Below are 27,157 nucleotides of genomic sequence, written 5' to 3'. Positions count from 1 at the left end.
AGGGATTTGCAACACATGTTGATAAACCAATTAGACACACCAAACCTCTTGCAAATAGTGAGTAGGCCTACTATAAAATATCGTTTTTTGCTGCTGGCAAAATGCCCACATTAATGCAGGAATATCATATTGCATTAATGTAATGGATATAGCCTATGATATTGCCCAGTTTTTGAGAAACAAAATACTTTATGAGTCGGTTCGAGAGTCCTCCAAACATGAATTATGAAAAAGAAAAATGTAAAAAAAGAAAAGAAAACAATGATCGGAAGATTTTTTTTTTCGTGAAGATGTTAAACGGATCATCAAAAGTGTTTTACAATAGTTGAAAGTAACCTAAATGCAAGTAGGCTACAGTTAAGGTACTTACTTGAACAATATACGTGAATATATTTCTTCAAGTATATTTTTCCCATGTACAAACGACATGTCATCAAAATCATTGCTAACAATAAGAAAAGACTAATCAAACTGAATGAGAAAAATGATCTTTTAAAATAGATTTTTATTTACAATTCCACTGCTTATTTATATTTTACCTTAATATACTTGGATTTGTGAATGGATGTCCAGGTAGAATGTTATTAACGGAAGTCTCGAAGACGATAGAGCTTCTTTTCCCTTCAAAACGAGAGCGCCAGCGATCTGCTGTGAGATTTATTACGAATGAGAAGATATAATATTGTGAAGGACAACATTCTTTAACATCTATTCTGTTTTAAGGAATTGGCTGTACTAACAGTAAGCAGCAGGTAAGCAGGCTCGTGTAGTTTGTTTGAAGGAAGCCGTCGTGTTCTTTAGATAACAGACTCACCATGACGGCAAGTTTGAAGTTGACAGGTAAAAACAAACGTCTACTCGTTTACGATGGTAACGGTCACTGCGTGACGTCTACGGCTGATTGATACGAGAAACGGACGTGAACGCAGCGCGGTAACGTCCATCACTAGCAGGGACATTATGGTGGTTAAACCGGATTTCGGGACATGATATTCAACACGGGTTTCCTCGGAATGGAACCTGGCTATGGCATATGTCTGTGTTCCGGGTTGGAATGGGACGGGCGAGGCTCGGGGATTGTAGCAGGAAAGTGTTTCTTTCCACACCAGGCAGGACACGTACAGCCCGATGGTTTATATGCTTGATATCCATACACGTCAGCAGCCCCCACCCCACAGTCAACGGTAGCGTTCATATTACAGTTACAGTCCATTCACCACAGCTAAACCCTCTGTAGGATAAGTAGCAATGGCTGTCAAATCAAAGAGAACGTGGACGATCGTTATGTTCGGCGTCTTCCTCGGATTCACGGTGTCTTCTTGGCTCATCGCGCCGCAGGTTCTGGAAAGTAAAGGGAAAAAAAGCCCTGTGTGTTCGTACTTTAGTGACTCCTCCGTCGGTAACGCTGCTGTCATCCTCGGGAACCCCGCGGCTGTCAAAGACGGGGGCAGCCCGCAGTCCAGTCCGGAGGACAGGGCGTCCAGTACGGGGAACAGCAGTGGAGATACCGGGAGACCCGTAAGCAGACCCACGCGCTTCCTTTATGTCGGCGTTATGACCGCGAAAAAATATCTGCGGTCTCGCGCCGTGGCTGCGTTCAAGACCTGGGTGAGCTCCATCCCGGGGAAGGTGGAGTTTTTCTCCAGCGCCGGGTCTGACGCCGTCCACGTCCCGGTGCCCGTCCCGGTGGTGTCGCTGGCCGATGTGGACGACTCCTACCCGCCACAAAAGAAGTCATTCATGATGCTGAAGTACATCCACGACCACTACCTGGATAAATACGAGTGGTTCATGCGGGCGGATGATGATATTTATATAAGAGGTGATTCATCTGATGGTGTGTGTGTGCGTGTGTGTGTGTGAGTGAGTGACAGTGAGAGTGAGAGAGAGAGAGAGAGAGAGAGAGAGAGAGAGAGAGAGAGAGAGAGAGAGAGAGAGAGGAAGAGAGAGTACACAAATCATTTTAAAATTTTTTTACATGTATTTTTTAGATGTTTTCTTGCGATCAAGTTTACATCCATGATGTTGAAGGAGCACACAGATACCTGCGTGTTCATATTTGGCATTAGCGAAATTCAGTAGCTAACATACTAAGTTGTCAAATGGAATCAATGCCTTGACTTGCAGTATCAACGTTACAATTACATATTCTATCAGAGAAGACATGACTAGCCTGTATTTGTTATTAATAATAATATAACAGCCAGCTAGCTAGCATTCCCTAATGGCAATGTTTATTTTCCAGGTGATACTTGTGACATGAGTGCTATTCTCAACTTTGACTAAAACCAAAATGCTTTAATACACAGTATACCAGACTCATTCAGCTGACAAAAACAATCATGTAGCTGAGCTAATCTTAGCGAACAATATTGGCTAAGATTATAAGAAATGTCCGTCCGCTGTAACTCAATCTATTTAGTTGGATCTGTACAGTGAGTACGGCTCTGGAAATTCGACACATTGATCATTGTTAGTTTATTAATGTAAAGGCATCCAAATTATCCATAGGCTATTCTTATTTCCATATGCTATTTTAGCGAACAACACTACTACAGAATTGTCCATTTCTGACACCAGTGTTGCTGCACCCACAAATGACGTCTGTTTACAAACACAAAAGAAGTTATTTTGTAGGGTATTTCGGCAGTGTTAGCGAACAGTGGCTGAGGTTAGCAAAGCTAGGTGTTAATCTGCCAGATAATGGCCTTTCCTTCAACATCGTAGATAAAACCTTCAATCCAGTTGCTGTATCACCTTTTTGACTGTCTCTGGATTATTTACAGACTTATTCAACCCCATTTAGTTGTTTCAACACTTGTCTGAGGTACACAGTCCGTTGTCACTTAAGCTGTCTGAGTCATTCCCAGCAGTTTCCACCCTGTGCAAGGCACGACATCTACCTTGTGGAGGCGCGCTCAAGTGATTGGTGAAAATGGAAGAGAAATCTTATTGACTACGAACAATTCTCTGTTGGAAAAAAATGCATTTCAGTGGACACATGGGGCCCTAGTTTCGTGGCGCAGCGCAGGGCGGCGCAGGGTGGCGGAGCCGGCGCAATGCAAGTTTCGACCCGCGCAGCCTTGCGCACGGTCAGTTTGGCAGTTTGGTGGATCGCCTGCGCCAAGATGGGTGTGGCGGCGCAGCAGGGGGAGGCGTCACAGATTCAGCTTGGCGTAGCGGAAGTTTCGTGGCAAAAAGCCTCGCCGAGACTGCGCTGAAAGCTCGACAGCTCCAACCTGGTCTACTTTCGGCGCAAGGCGTAAATAAAGTCCATTCATTCAATGCGAATCACAGCTGGCGGAGTGGAAGTTTGGCTGACGGCGCGCAGTGCGCACCCGTCACCGAGACCTCACAGGCAGGTTTCCACAGTTCCAGGCACATTTAAATGAAATACATAATCACAACAAACACTATTTAATGCAACTAATTGAATCAACACGTGCATTTATATCTATATAGATTGTCCCGTCACATCTGACGTCAGATCAAAGGCGGATGGCACGCGTAACGGAAACTCAGCCTCTCGGACCAAAACATCTCCCTCTCTCTCTCCTGTTTTTTATATATATTATGATACGCGCGCACAGCGCGTGATGCGCCTGGTGGGAGCGGCGGCGCTGCTTCTGTCATCGGGTTGTCAAGTGACGGAACTTGCACTGAACCTCCCCTAACGCATTAAAAGAGAGGAGAGGAGCTCATTTGATTGGTGAAGATCTGAATCGGCTGTATTAATCCCAGTCCACGCCTCGTCTCCTCCTCGTCTCCCACTCACGCCTTCTTCTCCTCCCTCTTTCCCACTTGCGCGGGTGGGAGTGACGGGAGGTGTGCCTGCGCGAGCCTGCGCGAGCCTGCGCGGTGCACGAAACTTGCAACGTCCAGGCGGACACACCCCGCGGACACACCCCGCGCTGAGAGCTGACTGCGCCTGGTCTACGAAACTAGGGCCCATGGAGTGAAGTTCACACATGACTGACTAGCAGTTTGTAAATACAGGTTGAACAGTTTGTGTATATATAACATCCAAATAGTTTTATGATGAACATTTTGAATCTGTGCAAGTGCACTTTAGTATTTAAGTAACTTTCACTTAAAGTATATTTCCCTACAATATATTTATATAAAGTGTAATATTGTACAGCTATTAAAAATATTAACATACTTTATTTATTTATAATATATTCCCAGATAGTTTATTTCTTAGTATTTGCAATATATTATGGAATACATAAATATATTTCAAATACACAAAAGTATATTTATTTTTCACCTGGGTCAAGAAGGGAACCTTTTGTGTGGCTGTATTTGTAGAACCTGATGGAACACTGAACTCTCAAAGTTATGTGCTTCACTACTACAGTTGAATTTCTCTCATATTTTTAATGTTGGCTGGGAACTTATATGTGAATGACACAAACCATAAGTAAATAGCAACATATCGTTTTGTTATTTTATACTGTATTTAATTTTTTGACAGATTTGTAACTTGATACGTTTGGCTAATTTTATGAAATAAATAAAATATTTTGTTTTTATAGAAAGACATGCTTATATTCAGCAAATAGAGAATACTTTAGTAAAGTAAAGCCCGTCTATTATCTGCCAGGTGAGAAGCTGGAGTTGTTCCTGCGGTCACTGAACAGCAGCAAGCCCCTTTATCTTGGCCAGACAGGCCTGGGCATGGCTGAGGAGTTGGGCAGACTGGCCCTCGAGCCCGGAGAGAACTTCTGCATGGGAGGCCCAGGGATGATATTCAGTCGAGAGGTTCTCCGCAGGATGGTCCCTCACATCGCCACTTGTCTGAGGGAGATGTACACCACTCATGAGGACGTGGAAGTGGGCCGCTGTGTGCGACGCTTTGGAGGAACTCAGTGCGTGTGGTCTTATGAGGTATGTTCTCCTTTCTGTTCTTTCAGGTTCATGGAGCCTATGGTCAGTGACAGTGGGAGGTTTGATGAGTCCTGTGGGAATTCAGGTATTAAATTGAAAATACAATTTCTGAAGAAAATGCGATGTGGGTTGCTGAAGTACCTTAGACTTGCATTCTCTCTACTGGCCATCAGGGGGAGACTCCTCTGGTTTCAAAAAGATGAAGAAATTGTGTAGAAGTGTATAATAAAAATGACCCTACTTCTCACTTGATTTATTAGTCTTCTTCAATACAACATGATGTTCATTTAGTGTCCGATAGAGAGTCATATAGACCATGGGGCAGCTCTGGCTGCCGAACTCGAGGCTTCAAAACCCTAATCCACAAACCAATGGGTGATGTCACGATGACTCTCTATCGGACACTAAATGAACATCATTTAGTGTCCGATAGAGAGTCATATAGACCATGGGGCAGCTCTGGCTGCCGAACTCGAGGCTTCAAAACCCTAATCCACAAACCAATGGGTGATGTCACGATGACTAGATCCTTATATACAGTCCATAGTGATGACTGTGACCATCAGGTTGTTTGTAATGCTGATGCTGGGAACTTAAAACTGTTCCCTTGCTCCACCTCAGCTCCGTTGATGTAGACAGGGTTAAGTGAAATACCGTCTAGTGTTGTTTGTACTGGTACCAGGTTCATGCTCTCATCATGGATCTCATCTCATTCCTCTTTCCACAGATGCAGCAGCTCTTCTATGAGAACTATGAACACAACAAGAAAGGTTTCATCGATGAACTTCACGTCAGCAAGATCCACAACGCCATTACACTTCACCCCAACAAGAAGCCTGCCTACCAGTACCGGCTCCACAGCTTCATGCTGAGCCGCGAGATCACTAGTCTTTGTTACCGCACCATCCTACTGCATCGCGAAGGCCTGATGATGAGTTACCTCAGCGATACGGAAGTTCTGTGGGAGGACCAGCAGCTGGGGTCCCCTCCTTCCTACATGCGCTATAAGCCCAATGAGAGAAATTACGTCATTGAGTGGGATTTCCTGACAGGCCGCTATATCTATTCCGCTGCTGAGAACAAGAGTGCCCGGCAAAGTCTTGGCAACTTGCTTCGGACTGCGCTGGAAGACATTATACTCCAGGTAATGGAGATGATTAATGAGAATTCAAAAACACGTGGCCGTGTGATTGACTTTAAGCAGATTCAGTATGGCTACTACAGGGTGGATCCAATGCATGGTGCGGAATACATCATAGACTTGCTGCTCTTGTATAAGAAACATAAGGGACGCAAAGTAACGGTGCCTGTGAGGCGGCACGCTTATCTTCAGCAGTCCTTTAGCCGACCCTTCTTTACTGAAACTGAAGAGTTGGATGTGGCTGAACTTGTGGCCGCCATCAACTCTGAATCCTTGTCTTTCCTATCCAACTCTCTGAAGTTTTTGTCCCCTTTCCAGGTCTACGAATTAAACAGGGAAATGTGGGAGCAAAGCCAGAGAAAGGTCAACATCCTTGTCCCGTTATCTGGTCGCTATGACAGTTTTGTCCGCTTTATGGAGAACTTTGAGAAAGTGTGCTTGATACCCAAACAAAATGTTAAACTCGCCATAATTCTGGTGGCCAATGGTAGCAATCAGAACAGAAAACACAGTCAGTTAATCAAAGACTACCACAGGAAGTATCCCAAAGCTGACCTGACGATAATTCCCATAATGGGTAACTTCTCACGAGGACTGGCCCTTGAGCTGGGCTCCTCACAGCTCCATAATGACTCTTTAGTCTTTTTCTGCGATGTAGATCTTGTGTTTAGTGGTGATTCCTTGCAACGCTGTAGAGACAATGCTGTCCAAGGGAGTCAAATCTATTTCCCTATTGTCTTCAGTCAGTACAACCCCAAGATAGTGTATTCAGGGAAGTCTCCAAGAGAAAATAAATTTGTTCTGACCAAGAAAAGTGGTTTCTGGCGAGATTATGGTTTTGGAATCACCTGTGTTTTCAAGAGTGATTTATCAAAAGCTGGAGGTTTTGACACCTCAATCTTAGGCTGGGGATTGGAAGACGTAGACTTGTACACAAAAGTTATTCATTCTGGTTTAAAAGTGTTGCGCAGTCAAGACCCAGGAATTGTCCACGTTTATCATCCCGTCCAGTGCAATACAAGTCTCGAGCAGAGGCAACACAAAATGTGCCTCGGGTCAAGATCGAGTACGTTTGCATCGTCAATGCAGTTAGCGGAGTTGTGGCTGGAGAAACACATAGAGGCAGGGTATAACAGAACTTCATCCTGACATTCAAGCCCTCCTGGACAAGTTTACCTCAGTTCTGCTTCAGTGCAGACAGCCATGGACTGTATGTGTGTCATAGCGTGACTGTGGATCAGAGGGCTTTAGGCGGTACAATTGGACCCAGAGAAGCTCCGAAAACCAATTAAGAACATGCACCACAAACCCTAATTCAAACTGACCTGACACCAGTCTCGGAAGGATTGCTGCTTTGTTGGAAGCCTGCGCATAAAGACGCTCTACCTTACCCGTTCCAGTCCAGCTGGAAAGCACTGGACTGAAATCCCATTCGCTGTTAGTTGCTACATTGGATATTGTACAGACTTATTCATTTGTTATTAATTGTGCCAAAAATGCAACTATAGAGCTTTGGAAACATTATTGCAGTTCCTTAGGGTTTGGGTTAAATATAGCTACTAACACTTTGTATAAATGGCCATGGCTCACCCAAAATATACCTGATATAATATATATATATATATATATATATATATATATATATATATATATATATATATTATAATACTTAACACTCAACAATGTGCTTCCCTGGGTCCTAAGCAATACACTTGCCTCCAAGATATAGATTAACTATCCACTATGAAGGCCTACTGCCTTGTTCATGGTGAAAAAATCAGGGACAGACTTTACCTTTGGACATGGTAGACAACCCGGGCCTGGGTCCCCAACTAAAAGGGCCTCAAACAGTTATATCTCTATTATGATGTTTAGATTTGAAAAGTATTGAATTATGTTAGAATTCTGTGCCAGTATACCCTGGAATAATGTATGAAAGACCCCCAAAGCACTTTACAAATATGCGACTCAACTGCCTGCTACTTACTGTGTAGTACTGCTGCATGTACTACATTAACCTGGCAGTCAAATATTACTTGTTACATTGCAGAATCAGATTGGACTCACAACATATAGCAATTCAAATATGAAGCATAATTCATTAAACTGTCCCATGTCACATTAGAGTTACAAGAACGGACCATAATTATATTTAAGAACTGATAAAGAGCTGATAATTCCTCTCTTTCACTGTGCATTATTAATAGTTACTATTAATAGTTAATCATTTTACTTTAGAATAAATGTTTGAGTACTTCTTCTACCACTGCCAATACCAACATTCCCAATGAGGAGTTATGGGAATTAAGCTGGAAGCTTAGAAGGGGCACATCCAGATATGTGTTTTCTTAACCTGTCCTGTCCAACAAATAGTATGAAAACACTGCATGCACGTGTGTCGCACAGATTTTGTTCGGCAAGGGAAGAGTCTAAATAACTCCTCCTTTTGCATACTTGCAATTGTACTTGTTATTGTGTGAGGAGACCGCACAAGGAGGGTATAGTGAAGAGAGACACGATAATCCAGAAAGGGGTTGTGGGGGCAAGAGAGGAGAGAACACGGGGAGAAACAAGCGATAACAATCATAACAAAGAAAACGCTGAAAATATCTACAGACAGCAGTAGTTAGCTATAGCTGAAGGAGCAAATAACCAAACAAACAAATAAACAAATGCACAAACATGACAAAAAGATATAGTGTGTGTGTGTGTGTGTGTGTGTGTGTATAGATATAGATATAGATATAGATATAGATAATATATATATATCAACATTAGATTAGTGTGTGTGTGGGAGTGAGTGAGTTTCTCACGTTCTGATGCGTTTGGGTGGGAGGTCCAGCAGGCAAGGACATCCAGATTGTATCACACATTTAATCCTTAAACTTTGGTTAACACTGAGGGTGTTAACAAGTTACTAAACCCTCTCAGGGTCTCTGCTGAAGTCCCTCTCACCTGGAAAAATTCAAAACATGTTTTGTAGAATATGAAAAATATGTATTAACACAGGCCTTCTTCCCTTTCTCTTTCTTTGGTCTTGAAACGTAACCATTTGCATCAAAATGAGTTTTATTGACTAATGATTTGGTGAATTATCAAGAGTGTGTGGATGAATCAATAAGTTCACTGTTTTAACATAGCGTTTATGATGGCTGTTACCCTTTCAATTAGCCCTTATAATCGCTAGCACTTGTGCTAATTACGCATGCTAATGGTTAGCATGCTGGCCTTTGTTATGATTATTATGGGTGGTTAAGTCAATTACAGTGATCAAACACAGTTTAAACTCTTATAAACGCTTGTTGTTGACTAAAGCCGCCTCCATGTCATCTGCTTCAAGTTCAGTCCAAATATCATTCAAATAGCTGCATTTCAACCAGTAGAGGGCAGTAACTGTTTTTCCTTTGGTGAATGCAATGCATTTGACTGTGGAGTGTGATTCTGTCAAGTAGAAGTTTATGATTTTGGTACCTATGCATCTGATAGCAGTAGCAACCGGTGATTTATAATAAACGTTAAGACACATTTTTGGTCTATATGTTGTCTGACTTTGTTTCATTCCACAAGAAATGATTATCATGTTGCATCATCATTGACGGGTGTGGGGTTTCAGTAATTGCCACATCTATTTGATGCATTGCATTGTGGGATTGTAAGTAGAAAGGCGTATACATGACACAGACAATAATGTAATCACATTGTGGAGATTTCTGATTGCAGTATAAATTGGTCAACTTTCAAATTTTTCTGTATTTGTCCCAATATTATTCTGCCTTGGGGTTTACTTTCTACAGTTTAAAGCTTTGCATGGTAGTATTTTATGGATATATATTTTTAGACTATATTTACTATTTCATCAGCATTTAAACATTTATTTTAGTGTAAAATGAATTCAAATAAGGAATACATTTGGGATATATTTTGCTGTCTTGGGGATGGAGGAACTCCCAGCCTCAGTGTTTCGAATCAAACTAACCTCTACAATATTGTACTTGATTTAATCATTCACTCAGAATTACATTTTGCTATAAATGGATTTGCTGAGCATGAATGTGCCTTTTCAGCAACATCCTGTTTCACACACCGTACTTATTAAAATATCGAAAACTGGAAACTGCTCAGAGCAATCTTTAGACAAATTCAATTTACTTAAAAAATAATAATAATTTAGCCATTGGCTGTTTTGTTTTAATTATCATTCTCATTTTAAAAGATATGTGTATTTGTTATTCACCCATCTATTTGTAAATATTTTTGTTCTATTGTACATGTGGTGACTATTAAAAAAAAACGAAACTTGTCACCTGATGGTGGTTTGGGATGGTTCTTAACTCGATTCCAGAGTGAATAAAAAAGAAAAGTTGCGAAGGTTATGATGTCTTTGGGTGAGGTTCCCGTTTATTTCAACAAAAGGGATAAGGCAAGTTGACAAACAAAAAGCTTCTCTTGATTCTCTGGCTGTCGTGTAAAAACTGTGTCTCTCCCACCACCACTCAACTCAAACTAATCAGCTCTCCTGATCTCTAGCAGCTGGGGCAGATTCTGGGGTAAAAGAAAGGAACTGAAACAATACTGCACCCTTGTGGAAAAGTAAATATCTACACAACATAAAAAATGGCTCCTACACACCGGCCCCATAATTGTGTTGGTGTGCACTACAATTATATAAACATATTTCAAAAAGGAGCCAAAAAGAGTGTGTGTGTGTGTGCAAATCTTCTTCTTCTTCTTTCAGAAGTCGGTGTCCATAAATCAAATCTTCTTTCTTTCATAAGTCAATCCATAAATCAGTCTTTAATAACAATCTTTATGTCTCCAATAGCATGCAGAGCTTGGTGACAGGCCTCTCCAGAAAGCCTGTCTTGGTCTTCAGCTGAACTGACCGGACAACACCTCTCCTGTCTGGAAAGGTTTTGGTCACTTTACCCATCAGCCATGAACTTCTTGGAGCAGAAGGGTCCATGATAACAACAACGTCGTCCACGGAAAAATTCCTTCGTGGCTTTGTCCACTTTTGTCTTTCTTGGAGCAGTGGAAGATACTCCCTTACCCACCGCTTCCAAAATAAATCTGACAGATACTGTACCTGTCTCCATCTTCGTTTGATGTATATATCACTATCATCAAAAAGTCCAGGAGGAAGAAGGGGTTTGGCCTTCAACAGAAGAATGTGGTTGGGTGTAAGTGTTTCCAGGTCATTAGGGTCATCGGATAGTTTGGTTATTGGGCGACTGTTGAGAATGGCTTCAATTTCACAAAGAATAGTGCAAAAGCTCTCATCATCCATGGTTTGCTGTTTGACAATGGAATACAGCACCTTTCTTATGAGGCGAATGATCCGCTCCCATGTTCCGCCGTAGTGAGATCCAGCAGGAGGGTTGAATGTCCATGCTATTCCTCTTTTTGCCAAAGCACTTTGAATTTTGTTGTGATCCAGGGCTCTAAGAGCTTCCCTTAGCTGTCTTTCATTTCCAACAAAATTGGTGCCGTTGTCTGACCTGAGGTTGGAGATTTGCCCACGTCGACACATGAACCGTCGGATGGCATTTATGCATGAATCTGTTGTCAGTGAGTGGGCTGCTTCAAGGTGTACTGCCCGGCTGGTCATGCATGTGAAGATTACGCCATACCTTTTGACCATGCTGCGACCTCTTTTGATGTCAATAGGGCCGAAATAATCCACGCCTGTATTAGTAAACGGTGGCAAGTCTGGCAGGAGTCTTTCAGCTGGAAGGTCAGACATTTTCTGTTCTCCAACTCTCCCTTGAAGACGACGACAGGTAACACAATCAGCAATGATTTTCCTGCAGGCTGAGTTTGCATTTGTTATCCAGTAGGTTTTTCGAAGTGTAGATATCATATGATTACGTCCAGCGTGACCCACTTGTTTGTGAATATGTTGTAAGATAAGTTTGGATATGTATTGATCTTTAGACAGAATTATTGGATGTTTTACTGTTTCAGGCATGGATGCTTTTCTCAGGCGGCCTCCTACTCTCAACAGCCCATCTTGGAGTGTGGGATCCAACCTGTAGATGTCACTGTTGGTTGGCACAGATGATGCTCCTTTCTCCAAGAGGGAGATTTCCCTGTGAAATCTTTGCTGTTGGCAGAGGCGTGCAATTTCCAGTTCTGCATTATGTAAGTCATCCCGTGTCAATGGTTGAACATTTATCTTTGCTTTGTGTTGATGTCCTTTGTTGCATGTTTTACCTTTTTTCCTTAGCTGTTGAAGCAGGTCTTTAAACTTCAAAAACCAGGCGACTGAAGTTTTGAGTTTTTCCCAGTCTGAAAAATAGGTTAGAAGCTTGTTCATAGTATTGGATGCATCATCAACAACACAAGCATTAACTGTGAGGTCTTGTTTGACCTCGGGGTCATCCAAGCTGACGGCAGGTTTGTTTACCTCCTGTTTTGGCCAGGTCCTTTCCTCAGTCAGCAGAAACTCTGGTCCTTTGAGCCAACGTTCACATTTCAGAAAACCATCAGCTGACAGTCCTCTTGAAGCCTCATCAGCGGGGTTCTGTTTAGAGCCTATGTACCTCCACTGGGCCACCTCTGTAGCTTCTCTTATGACAGCCACTCTGTTCGCTACAAATGTGTGGAATCTCTTTGTTTCACTTGAAATGTAATTAAGCACCGTCGTGCTGTCGGTCCAGAACACTGACTGGTCCAATTCCAGTTGAAGCTCCTTTGTAATCATCTTGTCCAGTCTGACAGCTAATACAGCAGCTGTGAGTTCAAGCCTTGGTATTGTGGTTTGTTTCATGGGGGCGACTCTGGACTTTCCAACCATGAAAGCAATGTTAACTTCATCAGAGATGCCTTTCAATCTCAGATAAGAAACAGCGCCGTATCCACACTCACTAGCATCTGAGAAGTGATGCAGCTGTGCATTGCTTACCTTTTCAAAGTTCTTCGGCTTGATACACCGTTCCACCTTTAACAGTGACAATGTATGCAGATTTGTCAGCCACTGTGTCCACTTCTGCAGAAAGGTTTGTGGTATTGTGTCATCCCAACCAATTTTTCTTTTGCACAGCTCTTGTAGCATCAGCTTAGGAGGCAGTGTGAATGGTGACAAGAAACCAAGAGGGTCATAGATAGAATTAACCACTGACAAGATTCCACGGCGGGTACATGGACGATTTTCCAGTGCAATCTTGAACATGAACATGTCTGTTTCTGCACACCAGTGCAATCCAAGAGCTCTTTCAACAGGTAAGTTGTCTTTATCCAAATTGAGCTCTTTGGTTGCTTTGGAACGATTTTCTTCAGGGATGCTGGCAAGAACTGCTCGACTGTTGCTCATCCGCTTTGAGAGCCGAAAGCCTCCTTTGGCACATGCAGCAGTGAGATCTTGTACCATTTGCAAAGCTTCCTCTTCTGAAGACACAGACTTTAAACAATCGTCCACGTAAAAATTTTGTTTGATGGTCTGTAACACTTTGTCACTGTAATGAGCCGTGTTGTCATCAGCAACTCTCTTTAACGCATAATTGGCGCAGCTCGGTGATGAAGTTGCTCCAAATATATGAACTTTCATTCTGAAGTCCACCAACGGTTGCATTACATTTCCATTATGCCACCACAAAAATCGGAGAAAATCAACATGTTTCTGAGAAACTTGGACTTGGTGAAACATAGCTTGAACATCAGTCATGATGGCAACTGCTTCTTGCCTAAATCTCAGAAGAACACCAAAGAGGGAATTTGTGAGGTCAGGACCTTGTAACAGCTGGCTGTTCAAAGATGTGCCTTTGAAACTTGCTCCACAGTCGAATACAACTCTCAGGGTTTTCTTCTTGGGATGATACACCCCATGATGTGGTATGTACCAGATTTTATCTTCAGTTCCGTTCAGTTGCTGTTGAGGCACCTGCTCCGCATAGCCACTTTTAATAACATCATTAAGGAAGTGCACATACTCCTGATGATACTCTTTGTTCCTCTGAAACTTTCTTTTCAAACTCATGACTCGTTGTTCAGCAATGCATCGATTGTTTGGCATTATGACGTCATCATCCTTAAAAGGTAAATCAACACAATAATGGTTGTTTTCAAGACGAATTGTTTTTTCCATAATGTGGAGAAACCTCATATCTTCTCTTGACATTAAAGTGTCATCACATGACCTTTCATTGAAGTCTTGGTTGTATTGTGTGATTAACAACTGTTCCACTTTATCAATGGAGATCCTATTGACAGTGACAGTAGGGCAGCCATTCTTCCCTGTATCACTTCCACTTCCTTTAAGTGGGCCGTTCACCACCCACCCCAATAGGGTCCGAACAGCATAGGGTCCATCATTACAGCTGTTAATGATTTCCCAAGGCTCCAAAAGCTTTGAGGCATTTGTGCCAATCAACAAATCCACTCCAACTTCAAGCTCGGGAACTTTAATCTTTCGCAGGTAAGGCCATCTTCTGAGATCCTTTTCTGTCGCAATATTGTTTCTTGTAACTGGCATGGTTTGTTGAGTGTAAACCTCAGGTAGGTCTAGAAACCTGTTGTCATCATAACCAGCTACTTCCAGTCCAGTCAGAACATGAGTCTTTACAGTGTGTGCTTGTCCCATAGTTCGCAGGAAGATGTGTGTTTGGATACTGTCCATGTTCAGCTGTCTCATCAGGCGTTCTGTACAAAAGGTAGCTGAGCTTCCTGGATCAAGGAAAGCGTAAGTGGTCAAAATTTTGTTTCCATTCTTAACCTTTACTTGTACAGGTACAATTGAGAGAACACATTTCTGTGTACCGGCCCCAGTGTGAGCACAGGTCTGCTGAGGGACAACAGTGTTGTTTGACTGTTCAAATGTTCTGAATTTAGCTGGATTGTGAAGCATTGACATCGTTAGACGTTTTTAGCAGCTCTTGCTGATATGACCTGGTTTTAGACAACCAAAACAAACACCACTTTGCCTTAAAAGATCAAGTTTCTCACGATGCACTTTGTTCTTAAGATGTACACAATCTTCTATTGCGTGATCCTCTTTACATATGCAACATGATGTAGTCTTGCTTTTTGATAAAGAAAAGGCATGGTAGAGCGGTGCAGACCTTATACCTGCTGAAGTGTTTACAGCTGCCACAGTTGCTGGATTTTTATTCCTGGGTGGAAATCTTGGGGGAGCTTTTCCTTTAAGTGTAGCAGTTTGTGTGTCTTGTAGGTTACCAAAAACAGGATCAGAGAGAATTTTGATCTGATGTTCCAGAAAGTTGACCAAATCAGAGAACAAAACTCTACTTCCTCGTCTCTCCTGTAGGTCACAAACAGCTGCTCTCCATCTTTCTTTTAATTTGTAGGGCAGTTTCATCACAAGCTGTTTCAGGTTTGATGGTACATTCATTTCTGCCATATATTGTAGACTTTCCATCATGTTGCAACATCCTCTCAAGAACAACATGTATGTTTGAAGAGCGGCAACATCTTCAGTTTTTATTGGTGGCCAACTTAAAGCTTTTTCCATGTAAGCTGCCCCAATCTTCATTTCATTGCCGAAGTGTTCCTTTAACAAATACTTGGCTCTGTGATAGCCTTGATCATTTGGCATGTGATAGCAGCTTCTGACCAGTTCTCTAGGCTGCCCCCTGGTGTGCTGTTCTAGGTAGTACAAGCAGTCCTGGAGATTATTGACTTTTCTTTCAACCCCCTGCTCAAAGGCCATGATAAAAGATCCATACTGTAGAGGGTCACCATCAAATATGGGTATTGCTCGAGGTGGAAGAGATGCTGAGTGTTGTTGTTGAACCAGCTGAGCAGTGATTTCTGTTTGTCGCTGCATAATGTTGCCAATGTCCTGTATTTTATTTTCATTTGTGTTCATTTGTGGTGTGGTACAAACATTGCTTGACCTGTGACCTTGCAGTGAATTGAAGACAGTTGTATGGCCTCCTGGTGGTCTTTGTAGGGATTGCATGGGTTGTATTGAAGTGAGGGTTTCCCATGGTTGTGTTTGGGCAGATTTTCTTTCCTTAGGGCGTGCATCATGCAGGTGTGAGGGTGGTTGCTGTGAGGGTGGTTGTTGCACTGGTTCTGACTTTGACCTTTGTGACATTTCCATTTTTGATTTTGTGGCTTTATTGAAATATGAGTCCATTCCATCGGATGGTGTAGAACCACTTCCCACCACACTGCTTTCCAGTATGGCTATTTTAGCTGTAGCAGCAGCTAGTTGGGTTTCCATTTCCAGTTGTTCCTTTTGTCTTTTCAATCTTTCCTGTTCTGCATGCAGTTTTTCCTCTTGAGCCTCCAGTGCATGTTTCCTCTCCAGAGCAGCCATGTGTTGGATTGGTGCTGCCTTTTCAGCTTTTGCTCGTAAGCATGCAGAGCTTGTGATGGAAGATTTAGACGAAGATTTAGACTTAGATGAGACCCGTGTTTTTCCAAGGGGGGAAACATTTGAAATACTATCATTGGGTTGAATCTCATCCTCCTGGTCAACATTTGGTTGAATCTCATCCTCCTGAAGTACAGACTCTTTGTCACAATGTGTTTGAGCATCCTTCAACCATTTATACACATCACACATGAACTTTTCATTTGCTTTAAATTTCTGTTCAAACCATGTTTGCTGCCTTTTCCATTCTTCTTCAGGCAGTGGCATTTCCATCAATGCATCATGAGTTTCAGCAGCAGCATCACACAGTTTATTAAACTCCTTTATAAGATTTTCAACATTGCTCAAAGAATCAGTTGTTATTTTGACAGATAACAGATCATCGATCTGCAACTTGATTTTGGATGCTTGATTCAAGGTTAACTTCCGGTTCTTTTGTAGGTTTTCGATTAGAAATGAAACACCTTTTGCAGTTAATTTTCTCTCTCTTTTTGCAACATCACTTTTTACAGCACGTTCTTCAAGTTTTGCAACATCACTTTTTACAGCACGTTCTTCAAGTTTTGCAACATCACTTTTTACAGCACGTTCTTCAAGTTTTGCAACATCACTGTTTGCAGTTGCAACATCACCTTTTGCAACACGCTCCTCAAGAATAACATTTTCAACATCAGCATTTTTCTCCATTTCCACACTGTCAATATGTCAACATGTGACGTCAGCAGACAATAGCAGTCATTCACAGGTGATGATCATTTTCCTCCATTTTCCAATTAGCTTTCCATTTTCAATACCTTTTCCATTCATCAACATTCATGACATCCAGTTCCAAAATCCAATGCATCAACACAGTCCAGTTCCATTAAATCACTCAAACAGGCTCAGTTTCTTTGTTCATGCAGTTTTATTGTCTGCTGTTTCCTTCACCTTTCTCATCTGGCTCTGTCTGGTGAAGAGGGGGAAGGGGTTGCAAGCTCCATGGCCTCCTCTTGATCCACACAGCAGCCTCTTTCCATCCAAGGCAAAGCTCCTTACTTGTCCTCCATCCAGGGCAAACAGTTTTTACTTGTGTGGTGACTATTAAAAAAAAACGAAACTTGTCACCTGATGGTGGTTTGGGATGGTTCTTAACTCGATTCCAGAGTGAATAAAAAAGAAAAGTTGCGAAGGTTATGATGTCTTTGGGTGAGGTTCCCGTTTATTTCAACAAAAGGGATAAGGCAAGTTGACAAACAAAAAGCTTCTCTTGATTCTCTGGCTGTCGTGTAAAAACTGTGTCTCTCCCACCACCACTCAACTCAAACTAATCAGCTCTCCTGATCTCTAGCAGCTGGGGCAGATTCTGGGGTAAAAGAAAGGAACTGAAACAATACTGCACCCTTGTGGAAAAGTAAATACCTACACAACATAAAAAATGGCTCCTACACACCGGCCCCATAATTGTGTTGGTGTGCACTACAATTATATAAACATATTTCAAAAAGGAGCCAAAAAGAGTGTGTGTGTGTGTGCAAATCTTCTTCTTCTTCTTTCAGAAGTCGGTGTCCATAAATCAAATCTTCTTTCTTTCATAAGTCAATCCATAAATCAGTCTTTAATAACAATCTTTATGTCTCCAATAGCATGCAGAGCTTGGTGACAGGCCTCTCCAGAAAGCCTGTCTTGGTCTTCAGCTGAACTGACCGGACAACACCTCTCCTGTCTGGAAAGGTTTTGGTCACTTTACCCATCAGCCATGAACTTCTTGGAGCAGAAGGGTCCATGATAACAACAACGTCGTCCACGGAAAAATTCCTTCGTGGCTTTGTCCACTTTTGTCTTTCTTGGAGCAGTGGAAGATACTCCCTTACCCACCGCTTCCAAAATAAATCTGACAGATACTGTACCTGTCTCCATCTTCGTTTGATGTATATATCACTATCATCAAAAAGTCCAGGAGGAAGAAGGGGTTTGGCCTTCAACAGAAGAATGTGGTTGGGTGTAAGTGTTTCCAGGTCATTAGGGTCATCGGATAGTTTGGTTATTGGGCGACTGTTGAGAATGGCTTCAATTTCACAAAGAATAGTGCAAAAGCTCTCATCATCCATGGTTTGCTGTTTGACAATGGAATACAGCACCTTTCTTATGAGGCGAATGATCCGCTCCCATGTTCCGCCGTAGTGAGATCCAGCAGGAGGGTTGAATGTCCATGCTATTCCTCTTTTTGCCAAAGCACTTTGAATTTTGTTGTGATCCAGGGCTCTAAGAGCTTCCCTTAGCTCTCTTTCAGCTCCAACAAAATTGGTGCCGTTGTCTGACCTGAGGTTGGAGATTTGCCCACGTCGACACATGAACCGTCGGATGGCATTTATGCATGAATCTGTTGTCAGTGAGTGGGCTGCTTCAAGGTGAACTGCCCGGCTGGTCATGCATGTGAAGATTACGCCATACCTTTTGACCATGCTGCGACCTCTTTTGATGTCAATAGGGCCGAAATAATCCACGCCTGTATTAGTAAACGGTGGCATGTCTGGCAGGAGTCTTTCAGCTGGAAGGTCAGACATTTTCTGTTCTCCAACTCTCCCTTGAAGACGACGACAGGTAACACAATCAGCAATGATTTTCCTGCAGGCTGAGTTTGCATTTGTTATCCAGTAGGTTTTTCGAAGTGTAGATATCATATGATTACGTCCAGCGTGACCCACTTGTTTGTGAATATGTTGTAAGATAAGTTTGGATATGTATTGATCTTTAGACAGAATTATTGGATGTTTTACTGTTTCAGGCATGGATGCTTTTCTCAGGCGGCCTCCTACTCTCAACAGCCCATCTTGGAGTGTGGGATCCAACCTGTAGATGTCACTGTTGGTTGGCACAGATGATGCTCCTTTCTCCAAGAGGGAGATTTCCCTGTGAAATCTTTGCTGTTGGCAGAGGCGTGCAATTTCCAGTTCTGCATTATGTAAGTCATCCCGTGTCAATGGTTGAACATTTATCTTTGCTTTGTGTTGATGTCCTTTGTTGCATGTTTTACCTTTTTTCCTTAGCTGTTGAAGCAGGTCTTTAAACTTCAAAAACCAGGCGACTGAAGTTTTGAGTTTTTCCCAGTCTGAAAAATAGGTTAGAAGCTTGTTCATAGTATTGGATGCATCATCAACAACACAAGCATTAACTGTGAGGTCTTGTTTGACCTCGGGGTCATCCAAGCTGACGGCAGGTTTGTTTACCTCCTGTTTTGGCCAGGTCCTTTCCTCAGTCAGCAGAAACTCTGGTCCTTTGAGCCAACGTTCACATTTCAGAAAACCATCAGCTGACAGTCCTCTTGAAGCCTCATCAGCGGGGTTCTGTTTAGAGCCTATGTACCTCCACTGGGCCACCTCTGTAGCTTCTCTTATGACAGCCACTCTGTTCGCTACAAATGTGTGGAATCTCTTTGTTTCACTTGAAATGTAATTAAGCACCGTCGTGCTGTCGGTCCAGAACACTGACTGGTCCAATTCCAGTTGAAGCTCCTTTGTAATCATCTTGTCCAGTCTGACAGCTAATACAGCAGCTGTGAGTTCAAGCCTTGGTATTGTGGTTTGTTTCATGGGGGCGACTCTGGACTTTCCAACCATGAAAGCAATGTTAACTTCATCAGAGATGCCTTTCAATCTCAGATAAGAAACAGCGCCGTATCCACACTCACTAGCATCTGAGAAGTGATGCAGCTGTGCATTGCTTACCTTTTCAAAGTTCTTCGGCTTGATACACCGTTCCACCTTTAACAGTGACAATTTATGCAGATTTGTCAGCCACTGTGTCCACTTCTGCAGAAAGGTTTGTGGTATTGTGTCATCCCAACCAATTTTTCTTTTGCACAGCTCTTGTAGCATCAGCTTAGGAGGCAGTGTGAATGGTGACAAGAAACCAAGAGGGTCATAGATAGAATTAACCGCTGACAAGATTCCACGGCGGGTACATGGACGATTTTCCAGTGCAATCTTGAACATGAACATGTCTGTTTCTGCACACCAGTGCAATCCAAGAGCTCTTTCAACAGGTAAGTTGTCTTTATCCAAATTGAGCTCTTTGGTTGCTTTGGAACGATTTTCTTCAGGGATGCTGGCAAGAACTGCTCGACTGTTGCACATCCGCTTTGAGAGCCGAAAGCCTCCTTTGGCACATGCAGCAGTGAGATCTTGTACCATTTGCAAAGCTTCCTCTTCTGAAGACACAGACTTTAAAGAATCGTCCACGTAAAAATTTTGTTTGATGGTCTGTAACACTTTGTCACTGTAATGAGCCGTGTTGTCATCAGCAACTCTCTTTAACGCATAATTGGCGCAGCTCGGTGATGAAGTTGCTCCAAATATATGAACTTTCATTCTGAAGTCCACCAACGGTTGCATTACATTTCCATTATGCCACCACAAAAATCGGAGAAAATCAACATGTTTCTGAGAAACTTGGACTTGGTGAAACATAGCTTGAACATCAGTCATGATGGCAACTGCTTCTTGCCTAAATCTCAGAAGAACACCAAAGAGGGAATTTGTGAGGTCAGGACCTTGTAACAGCTGGCTGTTCAAAGATGTGCCTTTGAAACTTGCTCCACAGTCGAATACAACTCTCAGGGTTTTCTTCTTGGGATGATACACCCCATGATGTGGTATGTACCAGATTTTATCTTCAGTTCCGTTCAGTTGCTGTTGAGGCACCTGCTCCGCATAGCCACTTTTAATAACATCATTAAGGAAGTGCACATACTCCTGATGATACTCTTTGTTCCTCTGAAACTTTCTTTTCAAACTGATGACTCGTTGTTCAGCAATGCATCGATTGTTTGGCATTATGACGTCATCATCCTTAAAAGGTAAATCAACACAATAATGGTTGTTTTCAAGACGAATTGTTTTTTCCATAATGTGGAGAAACCTCATATCTTCTCTTGACATTAAAGTGTCATCACATGACCTTTCATTGAAGTCTTGGTTGTATTGTGTGATTAACAACTGTTCCACTTTATCAATGGAGATCCTATTGACAGTGACAGTAGGGCAGCCATTCTTCCCTGTATCACTTCCACTTCCTTTAAGTGGGCCGTTCACCACCCACCCCAATAGGGTCCGAACAGCATAGGGTCCATCATTACAGCTGTTAATGATTTCCCAAGGCTCCAAAAGCTTTGAGGCATTTGTGCCAATCAACAAATCCACTCCAACTTCAAGCTCGGGAACTTTAATCTTTCGCAGGTAAGGCCATCTTCTGAGATCCTTTTCTGTCGCAATATTGTTTCTTGTAACTGGCATGGTTTGTTGAGTGTAAACCTCAGGTAGGTCTAGAAACCTGTTGTCATCATAACCAGCTACTTCCAGTCCAGTCAGAACATGAGTCTTTACAGTGTGTGCTTGTCCCATAGTTCGCAGGAAGATGTGTGTTTGGATACTGTCCATGTTCAGCTGTCTCATCAGGCGTTCTGTACAAAAGGTAGCTGAGCTTCCTGGATCAAGGAAAGCGTAAGTGGTCAAAATTTTGTTTCCATTCTTAACCTTTACTTGTACAGGTACAATTGAGAGAACACATTTCTGTGTACCGGCCCCAGTGTGAGCACAGGTCTGCTGAGGGACAACAGTGTTGTTTGACTGTTCAAATGTTCTGAATTTAGCTGGATTGTGAAGCATTGTAGGATGTCTGAAGTTACATACATCACATGTTAGACGTTTTTTGCAGCTCTTGCTGATATGACCTGGTTTTAGACAACCAAAACAAACACCACTTTGCCTTAAAAGATCAAGTTTCTCACGATGCACTTTGTTCTTAAGATGTACACAATCTTCTATTGCGTGATCCTCTTTACATATGCAACATGATGTAGTCTTGCTTTTTGATAAAGAAAAGGCATGGTAGAGCGGTGCAGACCTTATACCTGCTGAAGTGTTTACAGCTGCCACAGTTGCTGGATTTTTATTCCTGGGTGGAAATCTTGGGGGAGCTTTTCCTTTAAGTGTAGCAGTTTGTGTGTCTTGTAGGTTACCAAAAACAGGATCAGAGAGAATTTTGATCTGATGTTCCAGAAAGTTGACCAAATCAGAGAACAAAACTCTACTTCCTCGTCTCTCCTGTAGGTCACAAACAGCTGCTCTCCATCTTTCTTTTAATTTGTAGGGCAGTTTCATCACAAGCTGTTTCAGGTTTGATGGTACATTCATTTCTGCCATATATTGTAGACTTTCCATCATGTTGCAACATCCTCTCAAGAACAACATGTATGTTTGAAGAGCGGCAACATCTTCAGTTTTTATTGGTGGCCAACTTAAAGCTTTTTCCATGTAAGCTGCCCCAATCTTCATTTCATTGCCGAAGTGTTCCTTTAACAAATACTTGGCTCTGTGATAGCCTTGATCATTTGGCATGTGATAGCAGCTTCTGACCAGTTCTCTAGGCTGCCCCCTGGTGTGCTGTTCTAGGTAGTACAAGCAGTCCTGGAGATTATTGACTTTTCTTTCAACCCCCTGCTCAAAGGCCATGATAAAAGATCCATACTGTAGAGGGTCACCATCAAATATGGGTATTGCTCGAGGTGGAAGAGATGCTGAGTGTTGTTGTTGAACCAGCTGAGCAGTGATTTCTGTTTGTCGCTGCATAATGTTGCCAATGTCCTGTATTTTATTTTCATTTGTGTTCATTTGTGGTGTGGTACAAACATTGCTTGACCTGTGACCTTGCAGTGAATTGAAGACAGTTGTATGGCCTCCTGGTGGTCTTTGTAGGGATTGCATGGGTTGTATTGAAGTGAGGGTTTCCCATGGTTGTGTTTGGGCAGATTTTCTTTCCTTAGGGCGTGCATCATGCAGGTGTGAGGGTGGTTGCTGTGAGGGTGGTTGTTGCACTGGTTCTGACTTTGACCTTTGTGACATTTCCATTTTTGATTTTGTGGCTTTATTGAAATATGAGTCCATTCCATCGGATGGTGTAGAACCACTTCCCACCACACTGCTTTCCAGTATGGCTATTTTAGCTGTAGCAGCAGCTAGTTGGGTTTCCATTTCCAGTTGTTCCTTTTGTCTTTTCAATCTTTCCTGTTCTGCATGCAGTTTTTCCTCTTGAGCCTCCAGTGCATGTTTCCTCTCCAGAGCAGCCATGTGTTGGATTGGTGCTGCCTTTTCAGCTTTTGCTCGTAAGCATGCAGAGCTTGTGATGGAAGATTTAGATGAAGATTTAGACTTAGATGAGACCCGTGTTTTTCCAAGGGGGGAAACATTTGAAATACTATCATTGGGTTGAATCTCATCCTCCTGGTCAACATTTGGTTGAATCTCATCCTCCTGAAGTACAGACTCTTTGTCACAATGTGTTTGAGCATCCTTCAACCATTTATACACATCACACATGAACTTTTCATTTGCTTTAAATTTCTGTTCAAACCATGTTTGCTGCCTTTTCCATTCTTCTTCAGGCAGTGGCATTTCCATCAATGCATCATGAGTTTCAGCAGCAGCATCACACAGTTTATTAAACTCCTTTATAAGATTTTCAACATTGCTCAAAGAATCAGTTGTTATTTTGACAGATAACAGATCATCGATCTGCAACTTGATTTTGGATGCTTGATTCAAGGTTAACTTCCGGTTCTTTTGTAGGTTTTCGATTAGAAATGAAACACCTTTTGCAGTTAATTTTCTCTCTCTTTTTGCAACATCACTTTTTACAGCACGTTCTTCAAGTTTTGCAACATCACTTTTTACAGCACGTTCTTCAAGTTTTGCAACATCACTGTTTGCAGTTGCAACATCACCTTTTGCAACACGCTCCTCAAGAATAACATTTTCAACATCAGCATTTTTCTCCATTTCCACACTGTCAATATGTCAACATGTGACGTCAGCAGACAATAGCAGTCATTCACAGGTGATGATCATTTTCCTCCATTTTCCAATTAGCTTTCCATTTTCAATACCTTTTCCATTCATCAACATTCATGACATCCAGTTCCAAAATCCAATGCATCAACACAGTCCAGTTCCATTAAATCACTCAAACAGGCTCAGTTTCTTTGTTCGTGCAGTTTTATTGTCTGCTGTTTCCTTCACCTTTCTCATCTGGCTCTGTCTGGTGAAGAGGGGGAAGGGGTTGCAAGCTCCATGGCCTCCTCTTGATCCACACAGCAGCCTCTTTCCATCCAAGGCAAAGCTCCTTACTTGTCCTCCATCCAGGGCAAACAGTTTTTACTTGTGTGGTGACTATTAAAAAAAAACGAAACTTGTCACCTGATGGTGGTTTGGGATGGTTCTTAACTCGATTCCAGAGTGAATAAAAAAGAAAAGTTGCGAAGGTTATGATGTCTTTGGGTGAGGTTCCCGTTTATTTCAACAAAAGGGATAAGGCATGTTGACAAACAAAAAGCTTCTCTTGATTCTCTGGCTGTCGTGTAAAAACTGTGTTTCTCCCACCACCACTCAACTCAAACTAATCAGCTCTCCTGATCTCTAGCAGCTGGGGCAGATTCTGGGGTAAAAGAAAGGAACTGAAACAATACTGCACCCTTGTGGAAAAGTAAATACCTACACAACATAAAAAATGGCTCCTACACATATTGTGTGGTGACTATTCAAAAAAAACGAAACTTGTCACCTGATGGTGGTTTGGGATGGTTCTTAACTCGATTCCAGAGTGAATAAAAAAGAAAAGTTGCGAAGGTTATGATGTCTTTGGGTGAGGTTCCCGTTTATTTCAACAAAAGGGATAAGGCAAGTTGACAAACAAAAAGCTTCTCTTGATTCTCTGGCTGTCGTGTAAAAACTGTGTCTCTCCCACCACCACTCAACTCAAACTAATCAGCTCTCCTGATCTCTAGCAGCTGGGGCAGATTCTGGGGTAAAAGAAAGGAACTGAAACAATACTGCACCCTTGTGGAAAAGTAAATACCTACACAACATAAAAAATGGCTCCTACACACCGGCCCCATAATTGTGTTGGTGTGCACTACAATTATATAAACATATTTCAAAAAGGAGCCAAAAAGAGTGTGTGTGTGTGTGCAAATCTTCTTCTTCTTCTTTCAGAAGTCGGTGTCCATAAATCAAATCTTCTTTCTTTCATAAGTCAATCCATAAATCAGTCTTTAATAACAATCTTTATGTCTCCAATAGCATGCAGAGCTTGGTGACAGGCCTCTCCAGAAAGCCTGTCTTGGTCTTCAGCTGAACTGACCGGACAACACCTCTCCTGTCTGGAAAGGTTTTGGTCACTTTACCCATCAGCCATGAACTTCTTGGAGCAGAAGGGTCCATGATAACAACAACGTCGTCCACGGAAAAATTCCTTCGTGGCTTTGTCCACTTTTGTCTTTCTTGGAGCAGTGGAAGATACTCCCTTACCCACCGCTTCCAAAATAAATCTGACAGATACTGTACCTGTCTCCATCTTCGTTTGATGTATATATCACTATCATCAAAAAGTCCAGGAGGAAGAAGGGGTTTGGCCTTCAACAGAAGAATGTGGTTGGGTGTAAGTGTTTCCAGGTCATTAGGGTCATCGGATAGTTTGGTTATTGGGCGACTGTTGAGAATGGCTTCAATTTCACAAAGAATAGTGCAAAAGCTCTCATCATCCATGGTTTGCTGTTTGACAATGGAATACAGCACCTTTCTTATGAGGCGAATGATCCGCTCCCATGTTCCGCCGTAGTGAGATCCAGCAGGAGGGTTGAATGTCCATGCTATTCCTCTTTTTGCCAAAGCACTTTGAATTTTGTTGTGATCCAGGGCTCTAAGAGCTTCCCTTAGCTCTCTTTCAGCTCCAACAAAATTGGTGCCGTTGTCTGACCTGAGGTTGGAGATTTGCCCACGTCGACACATGAACCGTCGGATGGCATTTATGCATGAATCTGTTGTCAGTGAGTGGGCTGCTTCAAGGTGAACTGCCCGGCTGGTCATGCATGTGAAGATTACGCCATACCTTTTGACCATGCTGCGACCTCTTTTGATGTCAATAGGGCCGAAATAATCCACGCCTGTATTAGTAAACGGTGGCATGTCTGGCAGGAGTCTTTCAGCTGGAAGGTCAGACATTTTCTGTTCTCCAACTCTCCCTTGAAGACGACGACAGGTAACACAATCAGCAATGATTTTCCTGCAGGCTGAGTTTGCATTTGTTATCCAGTAGGTTTTTCGAAGTGTAGATATCATATGATTACGTCCAGCGTGACCCACTTGTTTGTGAATATGTTGTAAGATAAGTTTGGATATGTATTGATCTTTAGACAGAATTATTGGATGTTTTACTGTTTCAGGCATGGATGCTTTTCTCAGGCGGCCTCCTACTCTCAACAGCCCATCTTGGAGTGTGGGATCCAACCTGTAGATGTCACTGTTGGTTGGCACAGATGATGCTCCTTTCTCCAAGAGGGAGATTTCCCTGTGAAATCTTTGCTGTTGGCAGAGGCGTGCAATTTCCAGTTCTGCATTATGTAAGTCATCCCGTGTCAATGGTTGAACATTTATCTTTGCTTTGTGTTGATGTCCTTTGTTGCATGTTTTACCTTTTTTCCTTAGCTGTTGAAGCAGGTCTTTAAACTTCAAAAACCAGGCGACTGAAGTTTTTAGTTTTTCCCAGTCTGAAAAATAGGTTAGAAGCTTGTTCATAGTATTGGATGCATCATCAACAACACAAGCATTAACTGTGAGGTCTTGTTTGACCTCGGGGTCATCCAAGCTGACGGCAGGTTTGTTTACCTCCTGTTTTGGCCAGGTCCTTTCCTCAGTCAGCAGAAACTCTGGTCCTTTGAGCCAACGTTCACATTTCAGAAAACCATCAGCTGACAGTCCTCT

The 27,157-nt window shown here is 42.3% G+C and overlaps 1 protein-coding gene and 1 long non-coding RNA gene across 2 annotated transcripts in view; one reads left to right on the top strand and one right to left on the bottom strand.

Annotated features, from left to right (window-relative positions):
* Nucleotides 1-27,157, bottom strand: part of LOC311029360 — a 200,993-nt gene that overhangs the window by 146,568 nt on the left and 27,268 nt on the right. The window lies entirely within an intron of this gene.
* On the top strand, nucleotides 512-8,630 carry LOC311029337 (chondroitin sulfate synthase 3-like). Its single transcript, XM_084034434.1, has 3 exons — nucleotides 512-1,822; nucleotides 4,607-4,890; nucleotides 5,618-8,630. The coding sequence occupies exons 1-3, from the start codon at nucleotides 1,249-1,251 to the stop codon at nucleotides 7,178-7,180; spliced, it is 2,421 nt and encodes an 806-aa protein (XP_083890560.1). The 5' UTR covers nucleotides 512-1,248; the 3' UTR covers nucleotides 7,181-8,630.

Source organism: Eutrigla gurnardus (assembly GCF_963514095.1).
Source record: "Eutrigla gurnardus genome assembly, chromosome: 19".
Classification (NCBI taxonomy): domain Eukaryota; kingdom Metazoa; phylum Chordata; class Actinopteri; order Perciformes; family Triglidae; genus Eutrigla; species Eutrigla gurnardus.
This window is presented reverse-complemented; position numbering and strand designations above follow the sequence as displayed.

What these genes read in the sequence shown, in the direction of transcription:
- LOC311029337 (XM_084034434.1), top strand. Translation starts at nt 1,249, where the DNA reads ATGGCTGTCAAATCAAAGAGAACGTGGACGATCGTTATGTTCGGCGTC. An exon ending in TGATGATATTTATATAAGAG is followed by an intron (nt 1,823 to 4,606) that starts GTGATTCATCTG and finishes ATTATCTGCCAG; the next exon opens with GTGAGAAGCTGGAGTTGTTC. An exon ending in AGTGCGTGTGGTCTTATGAG is followed by an intron (nt 4,891 to 5,617) that starts GTATGTTCTCCT and finishes CTCTTTCCACAG; the next exon opens with ATGCAGCAGCTCTTCTATGA.